At 59.1% G+C, this 16,854-nt stretch overlaps 1 protein-coding gene across 1 annotated transcript; it reads left to right on the forward strand.

Moving 5' to 3' along the window:
• Positions 1-12,500: 12,500 nt before the first annotated feature.
• Positions 12,501-16,610, forward strand: LHX1 (LIM homeobox 1). Its single transcript, XM_084493572.1, has 5 exons — positions 12,501-13,067; positions 13,900-14,126; positions 14,284-14,561; positions 14,702-14,867; positions 15,040-16,610. The coding sequence occupies exons 1-5, from the start codon at positions 12,898-12,900 to the stop codon at positions 15,417-15,419; spliced, it is 1,221 nt and encodes a 406-aa protein (XP_084349698.1). The 5' UTR covers positions 12,501-12,897; the 3' UTR covers positions 15,420-16,610.
• Positions 16,611-16,854: the final 244 nt, after the last annotated feature.

Below are 16,854 nucleotides of genomic sequence, written 5' to 3' on the forward strand. Positions count from 1 at the left end.
AGACCCCGGTGATCCCTGCACAGCGCCAGGCTGCGGACCCTGACGTGTCTGGAACGTCTCCCCCTGCACCGAGCGTGCTGGAGGCTGCGTCCGAGGGGCTGCAGGGGAGCGAGGGGCTGCTGGCCATGGTCAGGGAGGGCTCTGGGGCTGGGATGTCTGCATCCCCTGGCTTCGATGGGATGTCTTCGTCCCCTGTGCTTTGTGCAGCTCGGCGAGGTGGCAGCGGGCGGCTGGATGCGCGCGGAGCTTTTGGTAGTGGCGCTGCCACAGCTCGAGGGGATGGCAACAAATCGTGGCAGAGCGGAGGGAACGGTTTCCAAATACTCAGGGGCTGATAGAGGGGGAGAAACTCAGCCAAAGCACGTGCTGCGGGCAGCAGAGCAGCGGGGGCTTGTCGGGGTGTGGGATGTGACAGACGGGGCCGCGGGGAGGTTGGCGCCGGCCCCGGGACACATGGCTGGGCCCAGCTCTGCCGCTGGGGTGGGACAGCTCCAGCACTCATACTGGAGCCCCCCCAGAGCAGCACCAGGCTGGGCCCAACCTTCCCTGCAGGAAACCTGGCGTCAAATCCCACTTCCAGCCTTGTAGGGTCAGCGCTGCTGCCCCGCACCCTCGCATCCCCTCCAGACCCTGGCCTAGGGAGCGGTAGGAGAGATTCCTTGCTAGGAAAAATTATCTTTGGTGGGGCCTTATTATTTGAATCTTGTCCCTTCTCTTAATTTAAACAAGATGTTCACATAAGGACTGTTTAATATATATTTTAAATTGCAATCTGACTTCCTGTTGGTTGATTGCGGCATATGACTCTCAGTTGGAAGGCCATTATTTCTGCTATGATTTACAAAGCAGTTAAGGCGAAATCAATGCAATAAATATTGGAGCATTGTAATAGATAATCCCGTGTATTTAAATGAGACAGACTGCTTGGCACAACATTTGGTTAGCAGGATGGCGTGAAAAACCCGGACAGAAGCAACTGGCAGGCTCGGGTTTCTGGCTCGCCCCCGGGAGCGCACCGCCAGGCAGGGGCTGCACTGCGTGCGTCCCTGCTCCACGAGGGTTCCCAAAATTCGGCAATAACTCAGTGATCTGCTGCCTTTTCCAACCGGGAGGCGCGTTGGGGTCCCATCGGATGCCGTGGGGACTCCAGCCTGTGCCCTCGGTTCAGCTCACTGGTTGCGTTGCTCACGGTGTGGTGCGGCAGCGTGTGTGGTGCCGTAGTAAAAAAAGGCCCTAAAAGACTTGTTAAACCCCGACCGCTGAAACATGAGTGTGAGTGCCCCGTGTTTATAGCACAGCCCTGCCATAAATGCCGGCAGTGGACGTGGCACCCTTCTGGATGAGCTGCACGAGGGGAAGCCAAGGAAAACCACAGGAGGGAGACGAGGTTCAGGGGCAGCCCCCGTGCTGCCCGGTTCTGATCAGCACAAAAAAGCAAGAAGATAAAGAACAGAAGAACAAAAATGGTCTTATACAAGCTGAGAGGCCTTCCTTCACAGAGAAGGTGTTACAGACTGGGTTAGCTTAGCCAGCTTGTAGAATTTAAACATTTTTCTATTTATTTGGAAAGGAGCAGGGGGAAAAAGGGCATCGGTTACTGCTCCGTGTTGAGATGCGCTTTTGTGCCTCAGCATTTGCCTCCCCCCTCTGTCCCACCGCTGTTCCTCCTCCTGTGCGATCGGGCGTCCTGGGGGAAACTCTCAGGGATGAGCTGAGGGAGGGAAGAAAAATAACAAACTATGAAAGTGATGGGGAAAAATTGCTCTCCTGTTCCCTCTAAAACAAGAAAATGTCAAGAAAAACTTTCATACAGATTTTTCCGGTATTTTTCAGTGAAAAATATGTTTCCTCAGAGAAATTTCAGGTCATTCTATGCCTAAGTAGTGTGTCTGCTTATTATTCTGTGCGGTGCTCCAGGATTTTATTTTTTTTTAAGTGAAAACAACTTGAGAGAGAGAGAAAATCTCTTTGACACTAAAATCAAATAGGTGTGCTTGAAAGTAATTGGACTGGCCCAGAAAAAAATAAAAAAAAAAAGGCTCCTGGTCGATAATTTTGAATTACCCGGTGGGCACCGTGCTGCACCGGGGCGAGCGGGGGCTTGGACCAAGGGGCAGCGTCCCCTCCTGCCCAGGACGGCAGCTCACGGGAACATGGGGCTGGCAGCCAAGGAGTTGAGTCACCTGGATGAATTCAAAATCCTTCTTATCCAAAGGAAAAAGCTTTTTGTTTCTATTTTTACTCTTTTTTTCTTTTTTTTTTTCCCCAAGAGCAGCGAGGCACCACACTGTTCCCCAAATGAGCCTCCTCCTGGGGCCAGGCGCACCAGAGGGGACCTGTTTTAGGTCTTCCCCCCCGCCTCATTTTGGCTGCTCCAGCCCCAAAGTCGGGCAGTTTGGTGCTCTGGGCAGGCTGCCACATCTGTCACCTCCCGTCCTCATCAAACGGGGACACGGAGCAAGGTTAAGCTCGGGTCATCCCCACTGGTCACACGTTGCCGACTGCATCCCTGGGGAACCCCGGGGAGCCCGCAGCCAGGCGGGGAGCCTGGGGGGACCCATGGCCAGTTCTGGGGATGCTGCCCCAGGTTGCTTTCTGCACCCCCTCCCCATCCAAATAAACAGAGCTTATGCCATAAGCGTCACAAACAGCCGTGCCTTTGATGGGTGACAGTGACATCGGCCACACGGGGCCTTGGCTGGGACACCCTGAGCACCGCCGTCGGGTGCGCACTGTGCCAGGGCAGGGGCTGGGGACACAACGTCTGCCCAGGCTGGTGGGATGCCGAGCAGAGCCCTGCACGGGCTGATCCCCGTGCTCGTGCCAGCCACCAGGGTGTCCTCTGCTCACGTTCAGGCTTGCAGCGTGCTGATGAACCCTGTGTTAATTGGGGTGCTGAGAGGCTCACGACTTGAAGCGCCAGCTGCTGTTACTTCTGCTGGTGCAGAAATAACGCTCCGTGCCACGGGTAGGCAAATGTGGGGTGTTAGCTGGGGTTTGGTGTGTCTCTGGAAGTGGGTCCCACCCTTTGTTTTCACTAAATCTGCGTAAAATCGTGCTTCTACGCGATGTGGCTCTGTGTAAATCCTGCTCCTGATTGACTCGATACAAATCAGAAGTAATCCTCGTTTTAACTGAGTTACGTCTATCTGGACACCTCTCTCCGTGCCTGACTCAATCAAGTCTCAGCAGCCGCTCTGTCCCCTGCAAGTTCTGGGTGATTTGCAGTGTACCGGGACGGGGAGGGGAGGAGGAGCAGGGGATGGGGTAGAGGGGGGAGAGGCTCACTCTCAGGTAAAGTCACAGAGCTTGAAAGCCTGATCCTGAGCTCATGGCAAGGAAAGGGAGAAAAGGAAAGGAAAAATGGGGAGCGCTGAGCTGGAGGGGGGCTCGCTCTGCCCCCGCAGGTACACAGGTCCCTAGCGGTAACGTTAAGCAGTCCCTGACATTCCCACTCAGCCTTTTCCAAAAGAATAACTCTCCGCCTGGTAAACAAACCTGGAAATGTACAAAATTCAGCGGAATGTCTCATCCGTAGAGGCTTCATGATAAATGTAACAAGGCAACAGCTACGCAAAAAAAAAAAAAAAAAAAAATTAAAATGTAGAAAATTGACATTTGGAATTGAGCTGGGATGCGCGCTGGAAACGGCACCGTCTTATCGACAAGGGGGGGGACCTGCAGCCCTTTCTTAAACCCCGACGATACAGGCTAATTTATATGCAGTTATTCACGTGTGCAGTAAATTCCAATTATGTTTACAGATGTCTGCTTAACATTTATGGAAAAGGAACCTCAGCATGTCTGAAATATCCTTATAAGGGGTTTGGACTGGGCTATCTTTTTTTTTTTTTTTTTTACCAACACCAATTTAATTATATTTTGCAGATTTGAAAAAAAAAAAATCCAGCTGAGCTCTCTGATAGAAGGTTTAACATCTAATGCATATATTCAGGTTGTGTGACCGTTCTGTAGATGTTCTAACTATGTTTTTTGTTTTCACGTAGAACTCAAGAGTTTAGGTGATTTTTCAGCCATAAATAAACCGCACCAAATAAATGCAGTGAAGGACGCACGGGTTTTCAGATGTCTTCCTATCATAGATTAGTTTTAGTCCTTATTTTTGGGATTTCTTGGGCTAAATCAGTTCTGTGTTGTGCATGCCGTGCTGCCGGACATGGGGGGCGAGTTGTGCCCCTCGCACAGAGGTATTTTGGGTGATGCCCCCCGCCACCATCGCTCATCCCTGGGCAGACAGAGGGGTCTCCTCCTGCCTCCGTGCTGGTTCCTGAGTGTTTCTTGTCCTCAGCTTTCCCCTTGAGCTGCGGCGTGGTGGGGCTGGTGGCCATAGGGCTGAGCAGTTTGTTCTGGGCATCACCTCCCTGCCCAGAGACCCCAGCCTGCAAAGATGAATTTTCTGGCTGTGACAGGGATAAGAGAAACACGTGTTTTCAGAGTATCTGTCCTACACAGCCGCCAGGACCATCACTGACGTGGAGCACACTGAAAGAGAAGGAAACGAGTGCCCCGTGCCCTGTTTCCACCAGGGCATCGAGCGAGCAGCGCACACCCTGCGGCTCGATGCCCTGGGAGGCTGCAGCAGCCCTGGGGGGAGCTCGGCCGTGGGATTTCCCCAGGACCAGGGCCTTTGCTGCTCGTTGTGTAGCTGCTGTGCAGGTCCCCGAATGCAGGCTGTCCCCAGCTGTGTCCCAGGACTCGTGCAGTGCTGCCACGTGCCGGCTGGCACAGCCTCGCGGTGGCAGTGGTAGTTTTGGAGGTATGGAAACGCTTTTCCCTCTTCATTTTTAAAGCTAAGCAAGTATTTTGTATACGAACATACTTGGATTCAAATAGGGGAATGAAAGCCACGTCGTTGTTTGGAAGTGGACTTTCCCTCCCTGTCTAATATTAATCTGGGGGATTAAAAGCTACGGTAGGAAAGCATCTTTTGGGGCACGCAGCCCTGACCCCTTCCTCAAGTCCTGCCTGGTCCCGCAGCAGGGTCTCGGCGGTGCCTCCCCTGCACACAGGGCTGGGAAGTGCCACTGTCCCCGTCCCCAGTGGGTGCACAGGAAGGATTTGTGTCAAACTAACACTGGGTCGGTTTTGTGTGAAGTTGTCTTGTGCGAGGGCAGAGCAGAGATGCAGGGTGCGTCCATCAGCACACAGCCGCCTCCACAGCCCCTGATTTCCCCTGGGACACCCAAGCACTGCAGCGAGGGCCTGCGGGCACTGCGGGCTGACCCCGCTGGGGTAGACGGCAGCACAATCTCTGCTTTTTGGTTTTGGTTAAGTTTTTTTTTCAACAGAATTGGCAACAGAGAACAGACACAGCATTTGGTATCGGTTCAGGTTGGCCTGGGCATGTGCAATACCTCCAGGACTCCAGGATAATTCATGCAGAGCTGGGGACGAGGGCGAATGCCCAAACTCCTTTTCAGGCCCCAGGCCATCCTGTGGGGGGCCTCTGGCTGGCCACGGGCTGGGACAAGGGCAATGGATTTTGATGGTGAGGGTGCTGCTGGAACACGTGCTGACCCCAGTGATCACCTGCCTGGCGCTGCAAGCATCAGTGAGGAATTTTGGTGTGGGAGGACGAGGAGGACCTGCCCTGCTGGGGAACTTGCTCGATCCGCGAACATATGTGGAATAAATGTGCCAGATTTTAAAAATGGGTTTTGTTTATTAGCACACCCTTAAGGAAATAAATCATACATCATTAGGAACGATGTCTTCTCACCAGCCATCGTCGTTATTATTAGCACACTTATCTAATAGCCATGCGAGTTTTGTTCTGCCATTTATTCAGGAACCTTAAAGACTTTACAAATATTAACTAATTAGAGCAATGAAGATTTTTTATTTCAACAGCTAGAAAAAACACATGGGTAGGAAGTACCGCAGACCCAGAATTTCTGGGCCTGGACATCTCTGCACGTTTGGATGTGGTGGTCGGGGTTGGACGCCGCAGCCTCTGCTCCCTGCAGCCATCCTCAGCCGTGGGTGCAGAGATGCGGTGATGGCACGAGGGGACGTGGCCGATGGAAACGCTCCATCCCGGCACCGCACGGGTGACAGGGTGACAAACCCAGTGGCAAGTTGTGAGAGGTCGTTCGTCAGGGGAGCAGCAGGGTCAGGCTGGTCCTGTTCACGCGGCCCCGCGTGTTCCTGCTCCTGCGAGCAGCCGGCGTGCGAAGCTCAGCTCGCTGCCAGGAGCTGCACAAACATCTCAGGTGCCGAACAGGAAAACGGCCAGTTTGGGCCAGGGCATAACAAAGCGGGTGTGAGCAGCCTTTCACGCTACATTTTTGTCGCTTTGGAGTGGAAATGGCACCGTGGGACGGTGCCTGCGGGACAGGCAGTGCGAGACGGCCCCACCGGGCTCAGCCTTGCAGCAGACCCGGCAGGGCATCAGGGCCAGGGGCTGGATGTTGTTTGCCCTCAAGGTAGGGAAGGGAGCAGAAAGTGGCACAGCCCCGGTGGGTGCAGCGCATCCGAGCGGGAGCTGGAGAGGTGGGGTGTGCCCGTCCCGCTGCGGGGTGACCCCACAGAGCTGCTCCCAGCCTGTGCCCTGCTCCCCGTGCCCCCACCTCTCCCCAGCCCGGCTCTGCTGTGTGTGACAGCGACACGAGGAATTAATTTTAGAACAATCTGAGGTTTTCAAAGGGAATTTATAAGCACAGAAGCTGGGTCCTGGCAAGGCTGGGACGTGGCTGTGTCCCACACAAGGGGCTCATCCTGCGGTGTGGCAGTGACACACAGGACAGCACAGCATCCTCGGGCAGGGCCCTCACGGGAACTGAGCTGTCCCTTGGCTTCTGCTGGAAAATTTAGCTGAAATCAGTGAAATTTCACACGCTAGGACAAATGGGTCTGTTTTGCATCTTGAGGACTGTATGTTGATGAGTTTCAGAGTAATGGGACTGTGGCTGTGCATGCCATAGCCTTGCTGGTGTTGAGATAAGCCGCATATGCGTAAAGCCAAACTTGGCACATCACTTCTGGCTGTGCAAAGGGACAACATCACAGTTTTGAAGTGTGCATTTTTTATAAAATCATACATTTGGCCACATCTTACCACAACGCTCCAGTTTCATGCCAGTACAGCGGTGACCCTATAGGAATCAGATGCCCAATTAGGAGTTTGGGTGTCATGAGCGGTGCGGGACTGAGCGGTGTTAACGAGCTCTGTCCAGAGCGGGCTGGTGACCTCTCTGATCGCCCCCCCGCAGCCCCTGCCCCCGTCCCGGCTCCACCTGTGATGCCTGGAGCCGGGCAGCCGGGGGCTGCAGGCGGTGGGGCGGGAGGGGGCTCCCTGGCCAGAGCCTCCGCATCCCATAAGCCTTGAAATGAAGCCTCTCCAAAGGCGGTGTGACATAGGGTGTTGTATAGGAACGCGGCATCAAATTACGGAACCCATATATAGGAGAAGAGTCATCAGAGGCCGGGACTGAGCAGGCAGATCCCGATACTGCCCGGGGCCGGGCTCCTTTCCACGGGCAGCCGGGGGAGCTGGGCTACAGGGACAGGGACAGGGACGGGGCTGGGGCTGCTCCTGCACCCGCCGCAGGTAGGCAGGGGGCAGCGGCGCCCCGCCGGCGGTGCAGACGCCTTGTCCCCGCGTTTTACCGGGATCCCTTTTACCGATTTGCTCCGTTCCAGCCCTTGCTGGGCAGCCCGAGGCCACCTCCTGCTGGTGCCCCCCACCCCCGCGCTGGGCACCCCCCAGCTCCGGTACCGCGGCAGCGCGGGGCGGGGGTCGCCCGTGGGGACCCGACGCCGGCCCCGGCCCCGAGCGGCGGCAGGAGAGGGGCCGGGAGCCTGGGGGAGCCCCGGGAGCTTGGGGGAGCCCCGGGAGCCTGGGGGAGCCCCGGGAGCTTGGGGGAGCCCCGGGGCCGGCCGAGCGCGGTGCCCCCGGTGGGACCCGGCCCGCTCCCGGGGACGGTCGGTGATGGGGAGCAGGGAGCGACACGGCCCCGCCGAGCCTGGAGAAACGAGACGATGCCGGGATACCGAAACGATTAATTCGCTAATGAACTGCACCTTGCTTTGCTTTTTTTTTTTTTTTTAATTTTTCTTTCTTTTTTTTTTTTTTTCTGTTGAGCTCGCGGCCGTCCCGCAGCCGGGGCTCGCTGCGAGCCGGGGGCAAGGAGCGGGGGGCGCGCTGCTGGCAGCCGCCGCTTGCCGTAAGGTGAATTTCAGCCAGAAGTCAACCGATAAAATAGGTGGTGAGAGCGGGGGGAGTGCCTGCGTGAGTAATGGCCTCGGGCTTCCGAGCCCTGAACTTAACGTGCCGAGGAAATCCCCGGGGTCACGAAGTGGGAGAAGCGCTGCAGCCCGGGGCGAGGGATTTTACCTCCGCGGAAGGTCGCCGACAACGCAGCGCTCGCAGCCGGGGCGGCCCCCGGCCCCCCGACCCCCGGATCCCCGGTCCCCAGCCCCGAGGGGCAGCGCCGGGGGCGCGCACGGAGCTGCGGGCGCGCCCCGAGGGGCCCCGGCGCCGGCAGCCGCTGCTCCGCCGGGAGAAACGGCCCCGAGCCGCCGCTCCGGCCCTTCCTTCCCGTCCTTCCTTTCCTTCCTTTTCCTTCTCTTCTTTCCCTTCCTTCCCTTCCCACCGCCTTCTCCCCGCCGGGCTGACCACGCGGCTGAATTTATGAAGAGTGATGTTTTAGCAGAAATCCCCCCGAGTCTCCCATCAGCCCTAAATCCCCAGCCTGCTCTCCCTGGGAGACCTCATGACACAGAGCATGCCAAAACAGCTTCGTTTTGCCTATGCATTAGCAATCTATTTTACCTTTTTGACATCTCTCACACATAAAACCGTAAGAGAGAAATAAAATATCTGTCTCTGGGCGAAAATAAAGCTTTGCCTCCCTCCTGATCTATAGGATATAAAATAAAGCCATGGCTTTGATAGTGGCTTTTCCTTATACCGGAGTTGCTTTTGCACACACGGAGACAATGAAGATGGATGAGCTGGGATCGGGGCGTCCTCCTGGGGTTTGTTTCACCCTCTTTTTTTATAGTCTCCCCCTCCTCGTCCCCGCCACCTCTTTACTTTTCTTCCTTTTCTCTTTTATTCGCCTTTTATCTGCCCTTTCTCTGTCCGGCCGCCCGCTCAGCTGCCGCCCTCCCGCTCCCCGGCAGCCGGTCCCGCCGGGACCCCCCGGCCCCACCGGGACCCACCGGGGCTCGGGACCCATTCCCGGAGCTCCCCGGCAGCTCTCGCCGAGGCTCTGTAATTATTTATTAAACCGTGTTTGCCATGAGCGGTGCGGGAGCCTCGGCTGGCACCGACGGCAGGCAGCGGCGTGCGGAGGGGTCAGAACCCGACGGGAAGAGCCCGGAGCGGGGCGGCCGGGCCGGGTTTGCCCTCGGCATCGATCCGGCACGAAGGGGTAGCGGGGAGCTCCCCGGGAGGAGCACCCCTCGGCGGGGACACCCCTCGTTGGGAGCTCCCCTCGGCTGAAACACCTCCGCCGAGCTCCCTGCAGCAGACCCGGCGCGGCGCACGGCCACGGAGCCTGCCCAGCGCCGGGCTGCTGGCACGGGGCCGCTGCACGGGGGGGAAAGAAGCCGCCCTGCGGTGCCTCCGTGTCCGCCGAGCTCCGTAGCCGCTGTTCCAGGCACCGGGGAGAGCCTCCGGGCCCGGCCCCGCTGCTGCGGGGGGCGGCCGGGGCCGTGCCGGGGGTGCCCGCAGCCCCCGCGGGGACCGGGAGGCCGCAGCCTGGCGTCGCCGGGCTCTCGCTGCCCGTGCGTTTGAAAACGAAGGAAAAAATTCAAAATAAAACAAAACCAAAAAAAAGGAAGGGAGGGGAGGAGGCCGGGTGCCGCCGGGCAGTTCGCTGATCTCTCCCCCCCCCCTCCCAAAGCTGCCTCCGCTGCTCCCCGCGCCGGCCCCGGGAAGTTTCTCCGCGGCTCCGCTCGGGGGAAAATCGCGGCGGGGCCGGGGGGGGCCGGGACGGACACCGCAGGGCGCCCCCCGAGCAGCCCCCCCGGGCCGTCCCGTTACCGAGCGCTGCTGGGCAAGGGGACGGGAACGGCGGCGAGAAAATGCCCGTCCCAGCTGGCAGAACGGGACTTTCCCCTCTGTGTTAGATTTAAAATAAATTCGATTTTTATAAAACATTTATCTTTTAATTTCGCCCTTTTCCTCCCTGGTCAGAGAGGGCCGAGGGGGTGGGGGGGGGGCGCTCCGTTCCGAAACGCCCCGGGGCAAATTCCCGAATATAACGGGGGGGGTAACGAGGGGAAGGAAGCGAAGCAGCTGCCGGGACGCGCCCCCGGAGCGAGGGGTCCCCGCCAGCAGCTGCGTGCCCCCCCCCAGGGAAGGTTTTGGGACCGGAGCCCGCTGGAAGCAGCGCCGGGGGCTTCGCCGCGCCTCGGGGGGCCTCGGGCACCCCGGGGGGCTCAGGAGGGGGCCGCCGCCGGGCTCCCCGTGGGGCCGGGCAGGGAGCGGGACCCCGCGGGGGCTGCGGGGAGCCCGGGCCGGGGGCGGCGGCGTGTGCCAGGAGCCGGAGGGGCCGGGGCCGCCTGGGGAACCGTGGGAGGAAAAAAAAAAAAAGAGAGAAAAAAAAGGCGCTGTGGAAGCAGCCCCGGCGCTTGATGGACAGGAGCTGCTCATCCCCTGTGCCGCATTCAGCCCCGCCGCCACCGCACGTCCCCGGGGGCCGCACTCAAAAGGGGGAGGTCCCCGGGCAGCAGCGGGCAGCTGGCGCCGGGCAGGGCCGGTGGGGACCCCCCCGCGCCGAGCACGGAGCGCCCCAAAGGCGGCCCGGGGCTCCCCCGGTACCGCTGCGCGGCGGGGGCGAGGCCGGGCTGCGGCCGGGGCGCACCGACGGGGCGCTGAGGGCCGGGGGGCACCGGGGGGCCGCGGGGCAGCCCCGGTAACGGAGCGGCCGGGCTCGGGGCCCGCAGGCTCTGCTCTCCCCACCCTCCCGAGCCAGGCCGGGGCTGAGAGCGGGGAACGGGGCCGCAGCTCCGCTCCCGGCACCGGGGGGCGATTCCCTGGCTTCGGTTTCCGCCCGGTTCTCCCCGTCTCTTTCTCCCCGGTCCCGTCGGAGTCTCCCCGAGGATGAGGAAGACTCCGGGGAAGGCGCAGCCGGGGGGCTCTGGGCTCTGCTTGCGGCGGTCCGGAGCTGCCGGGCCGCCGGACCCCGCCGCTCCCCGGTAGCCACCGGCCAGCGGCGGCCGGACCGGGCCGGGGGTCACGGGGGGAAGAGGGGGGTTGCGGTGACCCCCCCGGGGGGCGGCAGCAACGCGCGGCGGCAGCGATCGCGTCCCTCCCGGCGGCTGCCCCGGGAGCGGCGGCAACGGGCGAGGGGCTCCGGGCGGCGGAAGAGCGAGCACTGCCCGCGGCGGGCGGCCGGTACCGGGCCCCCCCCGAGCCCCTGGGGCACGTCGGGGCGCCGCGGCCCGTCCCGTCCCGTCCATCCCCATCCCCATCCTCATCCCCCTCCCGGGACGGGCGGCTCCCGGTGCCGCCCCGCACCCTCCACGCCCGGCTCCGCGCACCGGGCGGGCTCCGGCCCCACCGACGGAGCGCAGCGGAGGAGACGGGGCGCCGGTACCGAGCGAGCCGCCCCGTCCCCGCCCTCCCGCGCCCCCGCCACACCCCACATACCCCACGCAGCGCGTCCCGGACCTCCGCGCGGACCGGGCCGGGCCGGGCCGGGCCGAGCCATACCGGGCCGGGCCCGGGGCCGGGCGGTGTCGGTGTCGGCGCAGCCCCCCGCGCCCTCGCGGCTCTATAAAGGGCCGCGGACGCCCCGTCCGGTGGCGGCGGCGGCGCGGGGCGGGGGGGGGGCGGCGGCGGGAGGCGGCGATTGGCCGCGACGCGCGGTGACGTCTGCGCGCGGTGCATAAGGCGCGGCCGGGGGCTGCCGGGAACATGCAGAGCGCCCTGCGCGGCCGGACGGCGCGGGCAGCGGGCAGCGGGCAGCGGGCAGCGCCCTCCCCTCCGCGCCCCGCCGCTCCCGGCCCCGGCCCCGGCCCCGGCCTCGCCGCCGCCGCCGCCGCCCCCCGCCCCGGCCCGCCCCGCCCCGCCGGGAGGCGCCCCTCAGCCGGCGGCGCCGGGAGATGCCGGCTCGGCGGGGACGCCGCGGGTAGCGCGGGGGCAGGTAGGAGCCGAGCAGCCGCCGCGGACGGTGCCGGTGCCGGTGCCGCCGCCACGTCGAGGGAGCGCGGCGGAGGGCGAGGAGCCGCGCTCGCAGCGCACCCACGGCAGCAGCCCGGGCCTCCCTCCCGCCCCCCCCCCCCAGCCCCTCCCCGGGCCATGTCGCCGCGGCGGCAGCCGGCGTCCGTCTGACCGCTGTCGGGTCCCGATGTCCTGCTTTTGTTTTTCGGTTTTGCCTTTTTTTTTTTTTTTTTCCTTCTATTTTTTTTTTTTTTTTCGCCTCCTTTGATTTCTCGTTGGGAAAAGCAGATGCACTTTGACTCCTGACTGCTCTACCTCAGACCTGAGAAAAACTCATCACTCCCTTTTCGGCGTTTTTTTTTTTTTTTTTAATTATTCTTTTTTAATTTTTATCTTTTTTTGTGAGCGCCGACCTCTCTAGCCGTTGTTGTTCTACTGTCACTTATTGTCGCTCTGCCGCTGTTGGTAGCGGCCGGGATTCTGCGGTTGCGTCGAAGCGCTGGTCTCTCTCCTCGGGCAGTGGGTGGTTTCTCCAGTGTCTCCCTCCTAGGACACCCGAAAGAAGATTTTTTTTTTTCTTCCTCCCTTTCAATTTTTCCTCCTCCACTTCTCCAAGGCTTTTAAAACAAACGCACGCACACACACAAAGCAAACCTACGCCGGTGTTGTCGCCTTTTACATTTTTTTTTTTTTAATTTTGAATTTTTTTGCCTGACACCTGGGAAACCAATACCCCCCACTCTCAGAAATAACCAAAGACAATGGTTCACTGTGCGGGCTGCAAAAGGCCAATCTTGGACCGGTTTTTGTTGAATGTACTGGACAGGGCTTGGCATGTGAAGTGTGTTCAGTGCTGTGAATGTAAATGCAATTTGACAGAGAAATGCTTTTCGCGAGAAGGCAAGCTTTACTGCAAAAACGACTTCTTTCGGTAAGTACCGGCCCCCGGCCCGGGGCCGCAGCTCCTTCCCAGCCCATCTTCCATCACCTTCCTCCCGCCGGTGCCGCTCGGGGGGCTCGGGCCCGTCGGGGACCGCGGGGCGAGGCCCGGCCGCGCCTCGGGATGCCCGCGGCTGCTTCGGCCGTTCCGAGCCGGGCCCGGCAGCGCGGAGCGGGGCGACCCCGGCCGCGCGTTCCCGGGGCTCCACGACGGGGCCGCGGCCGTGAGCGCGGCTGCCCGGGGCCGGAGCGCGGCTCCCGGAGCCCCGGCTCGGGGCCCTCTCGCCCGGCCGCGGGTCCCGGCTGCGGCGGCTCCGCGCAGGGCTCGGGGCCGGCGGGGCCGGGGTCGAGGCCGGCTGCCGGGAACGGCCGGGCCCGGCCGCCGGAACGCCGAAATCGGCCCCGGGCGCGCCCTCGAGCAGCGCCCGCGGCCCCGCGCCCCGGCCGGGCCGGGCCCGGGTTTCGGCGCCGTGTTCTTGGGGTGCGGGACGCGGGCAGCGCGGCCACAACGCCCAAAGACTCCTCCAGCAGCTTGTGCTCCGGCCGCATCAACTCTTTTGTTTTGGATCCGTTTGTCTTTTTTTTGTTTGTTTGTGTTTTAGTGATTTTTTTTTTTTTTTAAACTATAATTGTTATTTTTATTTGAGATATAATTCCGGGAGGTATTCGTTAGGAAAGGAGAACGGTGGAAAGGGATGGGGTTTTGTTTTTGTTTTGTTTTTGTTTTGTTTTTGTTTTGTTTTTGTTTTGTTTTTGTTTTGTTTTTGTTTTGTTTTTGTTTTGTTTCGGTGCCCCCTCGCCCACCGCCGCCGCTCTCCCCGCAGGTGTTTCGGGACCAAGTGCGCGGGCTGTGCCCAGGGCATCTCCCCCAGCGACCTGGTCCGCAGGGCGCGGAGCAAAGTGTTCCACTTGAACTGTTTTACGTGTATGATGTGTAACAAGCAGCTCTCCACCGGCGAGGAGCTTTATATCATAGACGAAAACAAGTTTGTCTGCAAAGAAGATTACCTAAATAACAGCAATACTGCCAAAGAAAACAGCCTGCATTCAGGTGAGGGAGCGCGGGTGGCGGGGCCGGGAGCCGGGGCTCTGCTTTCTTTCTCCTCCCCTCCTTTTCCTTCTCCTCCTTTTCCTCCTCTCCCTCTCCGCCGCCGGATGGGGGGAGCTCCGGCCGGGGCCGAGCGTAACCCCCGTTCGCTGTCGCGCAGCCACCACCGGCAGTGACCCCAGCCTGTCCCCGGACTCCCAAGACCCTTCCCAGGACGACGCCAAGGACTCGGAGAGCGCCAACGTCTCCGACAAGGAGACGGGCAGCAACGAAAACGACGACCAGAACCTGGGGGCCAAGCGGCGGGGCCCCCGCACCACCATCAAAGCCAAACAGCTAGAGACTCTGAAAGCCGCCTTCGCGGCCACCCCAAAACCCACGCGGCACATCAGGGAGCAGCTGGCGCAGGAGACCGGCCTCAACATGCGGGTCATCCAGGTACCGGGGGGGGGGGGCTGCGGGTGGCCGCAGGGCGAGGGGGAGGCGGAGGCGGGTGGGCAGCGCTCGCGGCCCGCCCCGTCGGGGCTCGGCGGGTCCGGGGGCAGCCGGTGACCGGCCCGTGTCCGCCGCCCGGGCAGGTGTGGTTCCAGAACCGGCGCTCCAAGGAGAGGCGCATGAAGCAGCTGAGCGCGCTGGGTGCCCGCCGGCACGCCTTCTTCCGCAGCCCGCGCAGGATGCGGCCGCTGGTGGACCGGCTGGAGCCCGGGGAGCTCATCCCCAACGGGCCCTTCTCCTTCTACGGAGGTGGGTAGCGCCGCCCTTCGAGCCCCCCTCCCCGGGGCCGGACCCCCCCCCCCGATCCCGGGGGCTCCGCAGGACCTGGGGGGGGGAGGTCCCCGGGCACGGCCCCGAACGAGGTGGGGGAAGCGCTGCGCGCCCGGGCGTCACCTTCCCTCCGTGTCCGCTTGCCCGCTAGATTACCAGAGCGAGTACTACGGCCCTGGAAGCAATTACGATTTCTTCCCGCAAGGACCTCCCTCCTCGCAAGCTCAGACGCCGGTGGAGCTGCCGTTCGTGCCCTCCTCGGGGCCGCCGGGCACGCCGCTGGGCGCCCTGGAGCACCCCCTGCCCGGCCACCACCCGTCCAGCGAGGCGCAGCGCTTCCCCGACATCATGGCCCACCCGCCCGGAGACTCGCCCAGCCCCGAACCCAACCTGCCCGGGTCCTTGCACTCCATGTCCGCGGAAGTTTTTGGCCCCAGTCCTCCGTTTTCATCGCTATCCGTCAACGGTGGTGCTAACTACGGCAATCACTTGTCACATCCACCCGAAATGAACGAGGCGGCCGTGTGGTAGCTTTAAAACGGACTTGGGTCTAAGTAAGTGATGGTCATCTAGTCTGCTTATTGTTTCGGTGTACAGAAATGAATAAATATACCGCCTCTCCCGCCCTAAGACAATGTGACCTTGGGAACGAACTGAATGCGAACGGCTCCAAGGCAAGCTTTGCTCTAGACCAGGACAATCTTCCTCTTTACGGTTGTAACAGACAAACAGACGAGGGGACTTTTTTGTACCATTGACAAAGAAACTGGTGAAGCTGTACAGTAAAGTGCTGCCATACCCGTAGGATGGCGTAAGTTTGATTACCCTGTTGGATGTCATCCTAAGAGCCACAATCCTTAGAAACTTCTCGTTTAAAAAAAAAAAAAACACTAATTGAATGAAGGAAAGGTCAAAGAAAAGGGGAAAAAAAAAAAGCTTCAAGAACTCTAGCGTTCCCGGTTAAGGATGGTTCTGGCGTTATGAATTTGTTTGTTAATTTTTGTCTCTCAGAAAGTTCGACAGCAAGAAACTCTTTTTAGCTTCAGCCATTTCAGCCTGCTGAATATCAGGTGGGACAACTTTCTTTTTTCCTTTTCTTTTTGTTTTGTTTTTGTTTTCCAAAATAACAAATGCTAAATGTTAAGCCCTCAGCACCAACTCTTCTACCTTCACAAAGCTACACATACAAAACCTCCTCATCATAGCAAAGGTCACCAACCAGACCTCTAACGAAAATGACTTGAAAAACAAACAAACAAAAAGTATTCTACCTTCACAGAGAGAGAAAAGCTAAACAAAAAGACTCTATTGAACTAAAAAACAGTCAACTGTTTACGTCTAATGTTAAATTCAGGAGTTCAATGTTTTACTAATAAATCCTGTTTTAGAACCTCTTGTTCAAAAGCAAAATATTTTGAGCAACCAACCAAAATAGTTCATTTTCTTTTCTGTAGATGTTATAACAGATTGCAGGGCTTGTGGTTCACTGTGCTAGTTTGTAAAAGGTGTTGTTTACAGAAGGCAAAGAAAAAACCCACGAAACCCAGACAGTTGCCAAATAAAGTAAATATATAGCACAAATACTGTAAGGTGCTTTGCACCAGCAACCCGAGAAGGTGTTTAAAAAGTGTTACAAGGTTAAAAAAAAAAACAAACAAACATCTTTGCTAATTTTTAGTCCTGTTGAACATTCATGGAATTGTTAATATGACTTATATAGACCCACACAGGTTTTATTTTTGTGTCTTTAAAATAAAAGTCCAAAATATTTAAATTTTATGGTCAAATATGCAGTCAACAGCTGCTACTTTTTTCTTTATATATTAAATTTCTCATATGTCTTTTATTGTTCTAATAAACCTAAGCTTGTGTGACCTCCAGTGCATATTAGACCATTCACTGTATGAAAGAAAACATGTTGGATAAAATTTGTGCGTTTTTAATAAAATTAGAAAATCTGATGTTT

Source organism: Aythya ferina, assembly GCF_964211825.1.
Source record: "Aythya ferina genome assembly, chromosome: 19".
NCBI lineage: Eukaryota > Metazoa > Chordata > Aves > Anseriformes > Anatidae > Aythya > Aythya ferina.